General features: G+C 47.1%; 1 protein-coding gene across 1 annotated transcript in view; it reads right to left on the bottom strand.

Moving 5' to 3' along the window:
• Window positions 1–14,160, bottom strand: part of COP1 (COP1 E3 ubiquitin ligase) — a 198,609-nt gene that overhangs the window by 160,162 nt on the left and 24,287 nt on the right. Inside the window, exons 5-6 of the mRNA XM_056844706.1 lie at window positions 13,929–14,048; window positions 12,162–12,230 (exon numbers count right to left, since the gene is read on the bottom strand). Coding sequence (XP_056700684.1) covers window positions 12,162–12,230; window positions 13,929–14,048 — 189 coding nt within the window. The remainder of the gene's footprint in view (window positions 1–12,161; window positions 12,231–13,928; window positions 14,049–14,160) is intronic.

Below are 14,160 nucleotides of genomic sequence, written 5' to 3'. Positions count from 1 at the left end.
TGTCCAGATAGGGAATAATTGTTATTCCTTCCTGTCTCAGGAAGGCTACTAGGGTCACCAGGATTTTGGTGAAAAGGCGGGGAGCAGATGCCAGGCCGAAAGGGAGTGTTACTGCATAGAAGATCCACCAGATGAACAACAGTTACAGGTAAGTGAAACTCTGTTTTTCATCTGCGTGGCTTCTATGCAGTCCCACATTGGGAGAATAGCGAGCTCGCTTACCAGGAGGTGGGTGTAGGACAATCACCAAAACAGCGATTGCAAAACGGCACGTCCCACGGCTGCTTCTCTAGCAGAGTCCACCTCCACAGCGTAGTGTTTCATGAACGTGGATGGCGTGGACCAAGTAGCAGCTTTACAGATGTCGTGAAGATCAACCTTAGAGGAAAATGCGATGGATTCCGCATACGCTCTGGTCAAATGCGCCTTAATCATGTCAGGACAGTCTTGACCTGCAAGCTCGTAAGCCAACCTAATGGCTGATGTGATCCATCTGGAGAGGGTCTGTGGAGAGGCTCGACAACCTTTATGACCACCAAAGCAGATGAATAAATTATCGTCCTTTCAGAAACTGCCTGTTCGCTTTATATAGAAAAGGAGAGCTCTGCGAACATCTAGGGAGTGTAGGGCTCTGTCTGCGCTCGAGGACGGATTAGGGAAAAATACCAGGAGGACTATGTCTTGGCCAAGGTGAAAGGCTGAGACAACTTTGGGTAAAAATGAAAGTTTTGGCTTTAACACAACCCTATTGGAATGAAACTTAGTATACGGAGGTAATGGCGAGTAGGAAGGCCGATTTAAATGACAGTAGGGAAAGCTCGCATGTAGCCAATGGCTCAAATGGTGGCTTCATGAGTTGTGAGAGTACCAACAACAGGCTCCACTGCAGTACTGGAGGTGAAACCGGAGGGCATAAGTTGGTAAGGCCTTTAAGGAATTTTTTGGGTGAGAAAAAACTGAAAAGGAGTCACTATTGCAGTGAAAAGCCGAAATGGTGGCTAAATGAACTTTAATGGAGGAATTTGATAAACCACCATCTTTGAGGGACATCAAATAATCCAAAATAGAGGACAACGGGCATGTAACAGGAGAAAGTGATTTGGCTGTCGCCCAACTAGAAAACCGCTTCCATTTCGCATTGTACGAACTGCGGGTAGAAGACTTTGAGTGTAATAGAACTCTGGCTACTCTATCAGACCACTGCCCTAGGGCCGAATCTTCCAGGCTGCCAACTGGATATCCGGGGGGTAATGGGTAGGGTCCTTGGGGAGGTGGATGAATTCCCCATAGGCAAGAGACATTAGCACCGCAAACCACGACCTCCTGGGCCAGAAGGGTGTGATCACTATGGCATTGGTGTGGTCGTGACTGAGCTTGGCCACTACTCTCTGAAGTTGAGGGAAAGGCGGAAACAGATAAAATAGAGCTCCATTCCATGTCGACTGAAAGGCATCGCCCAGGGAGCCTGGGCTCACCCCTGCTTTTGAGTAGAACTGTGAACACACAGTTGAGATGTGTGGCGAACAGATCTATCTGTGGGCGACCACATAGATGGAATAGGTGTTGGAGGCAGTGCGTGCTCAGAGTGATCTCATGTGCTTGATTGGGATGACGACTCAGGGCGTCTGCCAGTGTTGCTTGTGCCTGCAATGTGTATCGCTACAAGTGTCACTTGATGTGCTACGGCCCATTCCCAGATGCTGGTGGATTCCCTGCAGAGCGAAACGGACCGTACGCCTCGTTTGTTCAGATAATGCTGAGCAGTGGAACTGTCTGTAGCAATCTGAACGTGATGCCCTTCCAGATATCCTGTAAAGGAAGACAGAGCAAGGCGTATAGCACGAAGCTCAAGCAGGTTTATGTGTAGTCTGGATTCTGATGTAGACCAAATGCCCTGAGGTGATCACAGTGAGCTCCCCATCCCGATAGGGATGCATCGGTGAAAAGATGCAACTCTGGGGAGGGAAGGTGGAAGGGAAGGCCTGCAAGGAGGTTGGAATCGCTAGACCACCACTGCAGAGAGCGTATAACATATCTTGGGATGGAAAGACGTTTGTGTTGTGAGTCGATGTTAAGTCTAAACGTCCGGAGGAACCAGTCCTGAAGTGGGCGCATACGTAGATACGCAAACTCTACCACAGCCGTGGTGGAGGCCATAAGGCCCAGCAATTTCTGAACCTTGAGGGTGGTCTGGAACCTATTCTTGGTGAACCGAAGGACCATAGACTGAATTGCACGGGCCCTTTGTGTAAGGAGAAAAGCTCTGGTTGTCGTGGCATCCAAACGGGTCTCAATGAATTCTTGTATCTGGGAGGGGACGAGCCTAGATTTAGAGAAGTTGACTAGGAGGCCTAAATTGTTGAAGGTCTCTAGGATTATATCAAGCTGAGCAAGCAGCCCTGATTGTGAAGTTCCTACCACCAGCCAGTCATCGAGGTAGAAGATTACACAACCCTCAAGTGCAAGGTGAGCTACAACCACCGCAAGGCATTTAGTGAACATCCTAGGGGCTGTAGACAGCCCGAAGGGTAAGACATTGTACTGATAACATCTGCCATTGCACTCAAACCTCAAATACTGCCTGCAGTCAGCATGGATCGCGATGTGAAAATAAGCAACGCGGAGATCTAACACCACGAACCACATATGTTTGTCAAAAAGGGAAGCACTTCTGGTAGTGAAAGCATGCGAAACTTTCTGGTCTTAATGAACTTATTCAGCTCTTGAAGGTCCAGTATAGGACGCTTCCCCCCCCTTCTTGTCTACAAGAAAGAAACGAGAGTAAAACCCGCAATCTTGGTCAGCGGGAAGGACCTCAGAAATGGCCCCTTTGGAAAGAAGGGTGTAGACCTCCTGCAAAAGTGGCTCAGGGGGCGGTGATGTAGAGTGGCCTGGGGCTCGATAAGGGGGTAGAGCATCGAATTTGATGAAATATCCAACCTTTATTATTTTCAACACCCAAACATCATTTGTAACAGCAACCCAGGCATTGTAAAAGGCAGACAACCGGTCTAAGAAATATGCTGGAACCTCTAGTCATGCCTGTTTAGGCTTATTGAAACCACCAGGGGACACCCTGGGCCCTTTGCGGCCTCTAGGCTGAGACTGAAATTTCCTGTCCTGTTGTGGACGTGGGAGGAAGCGCCACGATCGTCCCTGTAGACACGTCGATGGGAGTCCCTCGACCTTGAGCGGGTGCCCGATCGATGACTGCGGCAACCAGCCGAAACTTCCGAATACACGGAAGGAGTAAGCAAGCGTCGACGTCGAGAAGGTCGGCGTCGACGACTGTCTCGACGTCGAGAGGAAGACCAGCTCCGAGGAGAATCTCGGTGTCGACGGAAGGCTGGAGAGCGACCACGACATGTTGACCTACGTGTGGAGGCGGAACGACTTCGACGGGCTGATCGGCTCCTACGTGAAGCAGATCGGCTCCGACATGAAGACTGACTCCGACGAGATGCGGACCGGCGTCGATGAGTGGACCGACCCCGGAGGGAGTCGGATCAGCGTCGTCAGGAATCAGATCGACTCCGACGAGCGGATGAGCTTCGAGGGTCAGCCACTCAAGGTCGTTGAGATACGGATCGACTCCGACGGGTTGAGCAGCTCCGATGAGAAGTGGAGCGACTCCGACGGGCTGATCGGCTCCGATGAGGAGATCGACTCCGACGAGGGATCGAATGATGCCGACGAGACTGGGATGGTGTCGGAGTATGGAATTGGGGCCGAGGTGCTCTGCCAGGCTCGATGTGCAGCGATCCCTGAGGCGAAACTGCGGGGCTCTTTTCAGCGGCCAACTGAGTTTCCGTAGTGATAGTGGGCTGCGGCTGAGCAGCTCCCGCCACATAGCCGGTATCGGGCCGCGCCACCGATTCGTTGGCCACCAAAGGCACGTCCTTGTAGAGCTTGATGAGGTGTTGCTCCATAAAGACTTTAACCTTCTGGGCCCTGCTCGGAGCCGAGGGGGTAGCCAGGGAATGAGGAGGTGAGTCCTCAATGGTAATGGGCTGGCGCCCAGCGACGTCAGCGGCCGGAGACTTGGTCTGAGTTCGGCGGCGAGGTGGATTGGGAGCGACGTCGAATCGACCTCGGGGACCGTGAAGGCGACTTGCGGTGTGGAGATCTAGAGCAAGAAGAGTGGTGAGAGGAGCCCCGACTGTGGCCATCCTGCACCAGCGGCGCGATAAATTTAGCGGGTTGGACGACCACCGAGGAAGGTTTGTCCCGCTTGGAAGTCCCTCCCGCCGACCGATTGGAGATTTTCGACTTTTTGGACGAGGGCCCGGGTTCAACCGACTGACCTTGCGATGAGGTTGAAGGGGCTACCAGCGGATCCGGACGGAGAGACTCTTTGTAGAGGTGGGAGAGAAGGCGAGTCGAACAGCCCCTCAGGGCCTTCACGGTGAGTTTGGCACAACTTTTGCAGGACGCAGAAATATGGCCTTCTCCCAAACACAACAGGCATTCTTTATGAGTGTCTGTTTTAGCCATTTTTGTACTACAGGTGGCACATTTCTTGAATAGAGGAGCCTTTTTGGACTCCATTGCTGCAGCAGAAGCTAACACGTTCTCTCTCTGTGGTGGCAGAAAGAACTGGAGGGAAGAGTGCTCCCTCCCCCTGGGTCATGTGACTGCTGGGCGGGAAGGCTGCATGCCCCAAGGGGAGGGGGAGCACTCTCTTTTTAGATTTTGCTAGAAGCTGACAAATCTTATCCATGGCTGGCCTGCGCAGTCCCAATGTGGGACTGCATAGAAGCCACGCAGATGAACCTCTGTTATTGTTACTCCAGGCGCCTCTCAATGATCTGGCCTGAACGGCGCAAGTGTGTGGGAGGATCTGAAGTTGGGGAAGGAAGACGAAGACCTCCCGTCCTTTTTGTAGGATTTGGGAAGAACCTTCTTTTTATCCTTATTCTCTACTAGAATTTTTTCTAGTCTGTCCCCAAAGAGCTTGCCTCCAGTATAAGGATATGACATTGTCAATGTCTTGTTTTTAATCTCATTCTGTCAGGGGCGAATCCAAAGTGCCCTTCTGATCGCAATGTTAGAGGAAGTGGCACGGGCCGCAAAGGACATGGCATCAAGAGAGGCGTCTGCCATGAAGGCCGAAGCCTTGAGCAGTCTGTTAAGTCCCTCTGAGAGCTTACGGTTGTCCCCAGTATAGAGTTGTATAATTTTCCTGAGCCACACTATGGAGGCTCTGGCCATAACTGAGGTTGCTGCTGAGGCTTGGATGGCCAGGGGGAGGCCTCATGGACTTTCTTGGAGAGGACCTCCGCTTTCCTGTCCAGAGGATCCCTGATTGTGCCCATTCCGTCCTCAGACGGAAGGTCCGGGGAATGGACCGCCGCTACAGGAGCGTCTATGAGGGGGAGTTGGAACAAGGTCATGGCTTGTGGAACCACAGTATTAAGTTTCTTTGCGCTAGCAGGGAACTGCCTATTTGCTAGAGCCTTATCCAACTCAGTCTGGACCTGTGTTTCGAAGAATTCTGGAAAGGGAATTTCCCAGACACGTGGTTTAGTACTGGGGGGAAATTCTTTGGTGCCCTTTTTTCTGGATTTTGGCATGGACTCAGTTGCGGGATCTGGCTCCTCGTTAAGGTCCAAGGCTATTAGGGCCTTGTTTAACAGTCCCTGGAAGTCCTCCGCCAGAAAGAGGCGAGGATGTTGTTCTTCCAGTAAAATTGGGGGCGTCCTCGTCCGAATCGAACTCCCCTTCTTCTCTGCTTTCAGTATCTGAAGCTACATATGATCCGTCCTCTACATTCTGAAGGTGTTGAGAATAAGGTTGGGCTTTAAGGGCTGCCTTCGTGAGCCATTGGGATCTGGGACGCCCTTCTTGATCCCCTTGTCCCTGTTGTGGAGGGGGGGAGTGGTACTGGAGTGACCTGGATCATTGCCCTGCATAAGAGGAGCAATGGAGTCTCTAAAGGCATTCATCATCTGGGCTTGTTTGTCTAACAGCCCGTTAAATAAATCAAGCATTTATCGCCGCATAACAGAAGCCTCGGGCTCAGATTGTAATACGTTACACACACCCCGTTGCTGATAGAATACAGTCAAGATGCCTTCCATCGGGGGACTTCTCGGGGCCGGAGAAGCAATGGGTGCCGTCTCATGCATATCACTACGTTTCACGCCATTTTGAGGCGGCTCATCAGAGCGTGCCTTCTTAGGAGCGGTCGGGCCCTCCTTGCCTCGTACAGCGGAGCCGCCGTTCCAGCCGCTGGAATTCTCCCTGCGAAGTCGCCCTGTTGAGGCGACGAGGGCTAAATCATGGTCCTCCTCGGACAGGAGGTCCAAGTCAGAATCTCTCCTGCCGTCCGCCATCTTGCCCAGCGGGGCGAAGTGGGGGCGGAGAGGGGACGTAAGGTGGGTAAGGTTGAGGGGAAAAAGGCGTCTGCGGCCGAAGCCGGCGAACGTCAGTGGGGAAGGGGGGGGGAACAAATTCAACAGGAGAAAGGTGAGCACAAACAGGACACACACAGGGAATTTTCTCTCAAGAAAGTCGGAGTTCTACAACAAAGCTGCCACCCAAATCAAGGCAGGACGGAAACTGGGTTTCCCGCCCAGGGAGACAGGAAGCTGAAGAAAAAAGTTTAGTCCTGCCTCCCTGGGCATGTGATGGTAATACCCGCTAATGACAAGATGCCCTTCACCCAGAACCGAGAATGGCGCCCACCCTCCTCCTCCCCTGGAGCTCTTTGTTGTATTACCCTAAGAGCTAACAGTCAAAAACAGCAATAATATCTGGCTGTAATAGCATAAACTTTAATAGATTAACTTGTAAGCTCTTAATAATCCTATATCCTGCAGAGAAAGTCTTGTTTTCAAGCTTAAACAGTCAGCCCAGCTATGGCTAATTAAAGATGTTAACTACCCAGTGGAGACGAACACATTATCACAGAACAAGATCTGTTAGGTATATCATTCCTACTGTGAAAATTTCAGTAGCATTGAAACCCCGGCTGACATACAGAATTAAGGGAATGTTACTATGAACAAACATCAGGTCTTGCAGTATTTAACAAACATCTGTGAAAATTTGCTATATTTTAAATCAAAAGGCACCTGTAGATCCGACTCAAAAGTAACACTCAACAAGGCAGCATGGAAAGATTAATCATTCCATTCAATCATTTATAGGCTGCCAGGACCCCACACACATATCCAAAGCTTATATTAATCTACCAGCTACAGCCTTTCATGCTCTATCAGGCACCACTCCAGAGGGCCTTTTGACCTTTACAACTGACTTCTCAGGCAACCAATGCAAGGTTCTTGTGGGGCCCCTGAAAAGTCCAGCGAACGCACCGAAGCTCACATGGACCCCGTCTATCATTTTAAAATTGCTTAAGGAAACGCATCATTTCACAGCTTTAACACCTGATATCACTTCTCTTTTTTGCTGACTATTCCTAGAGTCATCTCTAGGTTTGCTGACTTGGGAAGAAAAGTCAAAAATTCTAAAGGGTTAATGCTAAAAAGTTGGCAGAGCTTTCAGGCAACTGACCTTCCCATACCTCCTGCCGCCGCCCCCCTCTCTGCCCACCATCCAGGACACCTGCCGTCCCCCGACAGCATTGCTGAAACTACAAACACATCTTGGGAGCACAAAAATATAATCAAATATTTCGCAATTTGACAGCATGACTGATTTCTGCCTTTGTCATTTCTCCTTCCTTATACATCATCTCCTTCAGAAGCATAAACTGCTAGGCTATAAAGTTTGACAAGAAGAGCGATTAGCAGGAGCTAATGACAGCACAGGAGAATTCATGCTTTTAATTCTCCATGATTACCACACAGCAACCAATAACAGCTCTATCTTCTGCTATTTAACATCTTTATCATGTTGATGGAGGACCAAGAATTGGATAGATACATTTTGGAAGATGATGAATCCAGGATGTTGAACCTGACATATCACTGAACAAAGTAGGGAAAATAGCACAGAACTTCCCAGTTAGTTGTCAGCTCTGGAATATTCTCAGTTGAAATGTCTCACATACATAGGTAGATTAACAGACACACCAAAGTGTGCAACGGAAATCACTGGCTTCAACCGCAGTAACTCTGACTGCACAGCAGTTAGAATGAAGAAGAGTTGGTTTTTATATGCTAACTTTCTCTACTACTTAAGGAAGAATCAAACCAGCTTACAGTCACCTTCCCTCCCCCTCCCCACAACAGACACCGTGTGAGGTAGGTGAGGATGAGTATGACTAGCCCAAGGTAACCCAGCTGGCTTCATGTGTAGGAGTGGGAATCAAACCCGGTTCTCCAGATCAGAGTCCACTACTCCAAACCACCTCTCTTAACCACTACACCACGCTGGCTCTCAGAAAGGTATGCTTCTGACCCTAAGCAGGTGCCCTGGGAGAAGGAAACTAGGCCTTTACCTGCCATCAATTGAGAGGACCTTGTCTTCTATGCTTGTCCTGCTCTAGAATTCAAGTAGCTGTCCTGTAGATAGCAGCTGAGCAATGCTTACTTGAAGCCCTTTCTGGGTGAACTGCTGTTCTCCGTTATCTCCTTCAGCCTAGGCATCATCGCAGGACTGGATCTTGGTGGAGGGGTCTGGCAGGGGCCCTTGCCCCCGGCACAGAAAGAGAAGGGGAGGTGGTGCTCTCACTCACAGAGGGGGGTGTACCTGCCCACCCAGCTCCAGCATGCACCGCCTTGCCACCTGCCTCGCTCACCACCCGCTCATTCATTGCTGACTCGCTGCTGCGTAAGCTACCCCTGCCTGGGCTATTGTTTAAAACAGTTGTTCATTACATATGTATATGATAAAGTTGATTATGTACGTATATAAAGAAAAAATGTGTATATAATATAAGAGGGTAGCATTTTGTCTTCTTGCCCCCTCCTCAAAAACCTGAACTTGAAATGGTCACCAAATCACCTTTGGTCCTACAGAATTGTTCTACTGCCTCACTGTGTATATCTTAAAGTCCTTTCACCACAACCTGCCGCCTCCACTTAACATCAGACATGGTTTGGCCTGCAGTCTGATTCCCTTGACTTTAAGCAACTAGATGCTCCAGGCTTCTTTGTCTCTTTCTTTTTCCTCCCACAGTTTAGCTGCAACATCAGTTAACACTAGAACTGTAATTTAAAGTTTCATCATTCCCAGTGCACACACTATTTTTTGTCATGGCAATGGGAAATGCCTAGCTCGGAAGGTAGTTTAAGACTTCTCAGGATAGTGGTTAACTTTCTCTTCTTGGACCCATTAAACTGTACAGGCAACCTTTCAACCAAGAAACTGTTCAGAGCCCCAAGTTCTTTTTGTTCCGCATCCCTGTCCTGTTTTATTCAGAGATCGTGTTTTCAAAAACAGCTTTCTGTAAAAGTAGAGTTGCTTTCTTTTTACACGCAGCAGGCCAAACACCAATGCTGTCATCTGATGAAGGCAGTAGAAGCAGAGTGCAAGACACAGGAATTTATTTCAGAAGCCAAGCATGGATATTCTACACTTAAGGCAAATTCCGGCCTTTACTTCCCCTTTAGGCAAAAAAACTAGAAATCAGTGTTTTAATTCTTTATTGGTTTGCAAGTCTATATACTGTAACCAGTGAATACATTTCTGGCTTTAATGAATCTGTTCTGAATTTGATAAATTCTGCCCAGCTCAACTGTTCTACAATTCTACCTTGCTATTTGATTTAATTATTGGGAAAATTAGAGAGCCAGCGTGGTGTAGCGATTAAGAGCGGCGAGACTAATCTAGAGAATCAGGTTCAATTCCCCACTCCGCCACATGAAGCCTGCTGGGTGACCCTGGGCTGGTCACAGTTCTCTCAGAATTCCCTCAGCCCACGCTGAGGTAGGCAATGGCAAACCACCTCGGAACATCTCTTGCCTCGAAAACCCTACAGGTTCGCCATGAGTTGGCTGTGACTTCACAGCATTTTACACACACACATTGGGGAAACTCTGCATTTTGGACTTCTGAGCATCAGTACAGTGAGAGACTTGCCAGACAGGTGGGAACTCTAATCAAGACAAAGATGTGAATTTCAATCACTACTCCAAGTCCTATTATTATTATTGCAGTCACAGCTGACTTATTGTGACCCCGTAGGATTTTCAAGGCAAGAGACGTTCAGAGGTGGTTTGCCTTCCTCTGCATCATGACCCTGGTATTCCCTGGAGGTCTCCCATCCAAATATTAGCCAACCCTGTTTAGCTTCGGAGATCTGACGAGGTCAGGCTAGCCTGGAGCTATCCAGGTTAGGGCCCTGTTATTATAAAGTAAATTAATTCAACAGATTGCAGTGAGTTATATCCAAACCTGAGCTACATGAGCCGAAAGGTACTTAAGACAATGCAGGTAAGGGGGAGGACTTCCACAGAGCCCCTCTGCAGCTGCCTGCACCACTGCTGCACAGAACGGGTATCAAGTATTCAATCATACTTTTACTGTTTCAGAACTATAATGAAGCATATGGGGAAAGGTACAGCTGTGTTAAGTCTGATCAGACAGGTGCAAAATGCCTTTGAGAGCATTCCTCTATTACTGATGACAGGCAGGCCCGCCCAACAAAATGTATAAATCAGCAAGTGGACTCAATTTCAACCCTCAACATCTGTGTTTTTTTTTTTATCACAACCCTTTACTGTACATTAAGGTCCAGTTCAAACCCCAATGAATGAGGAACAGGCCATGGGACTGCATGTTGCTTGCATACACAGAATAGCTCCCTTCATGCGCATTAATTATACCCACATCCCTCTACCCGATTTTGGCATCACATATGAGCCTAATCAAATCAAGTGTGCTCCTAAACTTGCTGCAAGACCCTGATTAAAATCAAGGCTCTCAGCATGAGTTTAACAGTGTAGCTGGTAAGGCATAATATCAAACATTGGGGGAAAGTAGGGAAGTTGGGAGAGGCCGTATACAGTCCTGTGGCCTGCTTCCTAAACCAATATGGAGTTACTAAGTTTGAACAAAGCCAACACACACACACACACACACACTTGACCATCCATGGTAGGCTCCCCCTGCCCCACGGAAGATTTCAGTAAGCCTGATGCAGCTAATTCCTCCCTGTGTGCCTTCCCCCATCTCCTGGACCCTAAATTAATTCTAGCAGAGTTCAGTTTATTTATTTAGAGTCATTTCACCAGCAGATAAACGTTGTTAAAATTGATCAATACAGAGCCATTACAATTTTGATGCGCTAACCCGAGCTGTTCGCACTCTAGTGGCAGTGTAACAAAACTTTGCCACTGTGTAGGAAATGTTGGCATCTTTATCCTCAAGTAAATATTTAATAAAATCATCCGAATGTCTAAAAACTCTGGTCAACAAGGGCAAAATCAGCCTATTTCTGACATCCTGATAAAATTCACAATACAATAAAATATGGGTAATTGTCTCAACATCAGAGTTACAGGGGCACAACCTAGACTCCAAAGGTAAATGCTGGAATCTCCCGATGAGCAAGGCCGACAGAAAGGCATTAAAACAAGATCTTGAAAAAGCCCATTGAAATTTGGTAAAAGCGATAGAGGTCAGATAAGGAGCCGAAGAGAATCCCTCCCAACTCTTTAGTAATCCGTATGGTCTTGGAAGAAGGGCCCTCTCATTCTGATTCTAGCAGAACTTCACTGGCCCGGCAGTGCACTATCAAACCAAGACTCTTTTTTTCTCTGCTATATTGTAAAAATAGGCATAAAATCTACCCTAACACTAATTCAACACACATCAAAACGCAAACACACACCCCAGATTCTGCAATACTTTATACACATTTCAGAATGACAATAAGCTTGTCATGCCATGAAGGCCTTTTTTAAAAAGTACTGGAGGCATAAAATGGTTTCTAAAGATGTCCAACTCTAGCTCCTGCTGCAACTAATTTCAAGAATTTGGCACAAAAGCCAACAAATTTGCGTTGTCCTCATCCCACAGGTATGAAGTTAAGCAAAAGAAAACCCCAAATCAGTTTTTTTAAATCCCATGTCACAATTAGCATGCTCTTGATTCCTTCAAATCCATGTGATTCAAACATTCTATTGTGCAACATTCCCACCCACATACCGTTTCAAGAACACAAAAGTGATGTGCCAGCTTGAATTATTAAAAAAAATGTAATGGGGGAAAAAGCTTCAATGGTTGTAAATCAAAGTAGATTACCATACCTCTCTTTTATTTCTCCTGGCAACCTTCAGGAATTCCATCAAAATCTGTAGCTGAGCAGCATGGGACTCCTGCAATAAGAAGTGCAAAGATACAAAAGCTGGATTATATGCATGCACACGGATGCCTAACCAGTGTGGGAAATATTTTTTTTGAGAACATTCTTATTAAAACACCAGCACAGTGGCCAGTTAGTGTAAAAATTCACGCCTACCACAGCCAGTCAATAGTCCATTTAACAGGTAAATGTTTGGTATATACAACATTATAAAATCATAACTAACTGCTGAACAATGCCTTACCAAGGCAGTGCAGATCACTAGTTCTTTGTTAACTATAACAAATCAGGAGCCAAATCAGGAATGTATACTAGAGCTCCTTTCTCCTTAAACCCTGGACCTCGAACCTACTGAAAGTCACATTTTCAGATTCTGCATTAAGTAAACCTTGCAGGATGGGGGTGTAAAATTCCCTTCAGGAGAGATCAGCTCCTGATTTGCTAACTTTGATTAACAGGAAACCAGCCCTACCTCAGCACCAGTGCAATGCCCATTCTATCAACTCTTTTCTCCCTGTCTAAGAACTCAATTTATACTGCTGACAATGGTGCAATCAGCAGAGCCTAGGGAGGAATGTGAAAATGAAGACTACATACAGAAGTGATGCAATCCAGAAATGCAGGCATAGAACAACTGGCTCCCTCTTTTTTCTATGTTTCCTGACCAACAATGTAAAGGCTAAAAAAAACACACCGCACAGTTCACAAGCACCACATCAGACCACCTCAGACTTACCCCATTCAATAAATCAGGTTTCTATTTACTACTAGGTCTGAAACAGGAGACCAAGTAAACCTTGAGCTCTCAACCTCAAAAAATGCATCAGGATAACATAATTTTCTTGCCCAGCTATTGACTGCTTCCTCTGGCAGTCTGATTTTGCCAATTTCTATGCACCTTGGTCTATTAAGCACGTGACAATCCACCTACCCGTTTCTGCAGTCCTAGGTAAACAGCAAACACGGGTTTATACAGGCCTTGGTGGGTCACTATATACAGCTAATAAGCTGGATTGGGCCTTGCTGGCTCATAGATTGCGCAGTTTTACAACATCACTGTAGACTCCGAAAATATGTATTAGCTTTCCTGTCCACAAATGCCCATATCAGCCATTTGCATTACATAGACTGGGAGAATAAGAAACCCAGAATGCTCTTTGAATGTACAAAAACCATTCCTACATGTGCCTAAAGAGCATTCCTACATGTGCCTAAAGAGCATTAGACCATAGGTAACCAGGCAAGTAGATATTTAAAAAAAACAAAGGCATTACTGACCCATGGGGTGATGTCAGATCACGATTTTTACTAGGCAAACTATGCTTACAGGGTGGTTTGCCACTGCCTTCCCCAGTCGTCTACACTTTACCCCCAGGAAGCTGGGTACTCATTTTACCAACCTTGGAAGGATGGAAGGCTGAGTCAACCCTGAGCCGGCTACTTGAAAACAACTTCCGTCAGAATCAAACTCTGGTTGTAAGCAGAGCTTTGACTGCAGTACTACAGCTTACCACTCTGTGCCACAGGGCTATTAAGTAGCTATTTACAAGCATGTAACATTGTGGCTCATTGAAATAAATGTGTTAAAGTATTTGACACCATAGTGCTAGGCAAGAAAAATGAGAACAAGCTTGTGTTAAGATCTCAGGACACAAAAGAAAAAGTTAAAGAGAAATATTTTTTACCAAGATAAAAGGGGGAGGGGACTTACGGCCTCCAGCTGCTTTTTCTTCTGGACCAAGAGCTCCAACATTAAGTTAACATTAGCCAAATCAAGGTTGTCTTGATCTGCTCCCAGCAGATCTTGAAATATCTGCCACCTGTGGCCATTCTAAAAAGAAGGGGAACGAAATCAAGCATTAGTTCACAGAAGACAGCGAAGACAACATCGAGGTATTCGTAGATTACATAAGAACCTGAAGTCACCACTGCAATCTAATAGT

The sequence above is a fragment of the Euleptes europaea genome, chromosome 2 (genome assembly GCF_029931775.1).
Source record: "Euleptes europaea isolate rEulEur1 chromosome 2, rEulEur1.hap1, whole genome shotgun sequence".
In the NCBI taxonomy this organism is placed as follows: Eukaryota; Metazoa; Chordata; class Lepidosauria; order Squamata; family Sphaerodactylidae; genus Euleptes; species Euleptes europaea.
This window is presented reverse-complemented; position numbering and strand designations above follow the sequence as displayed.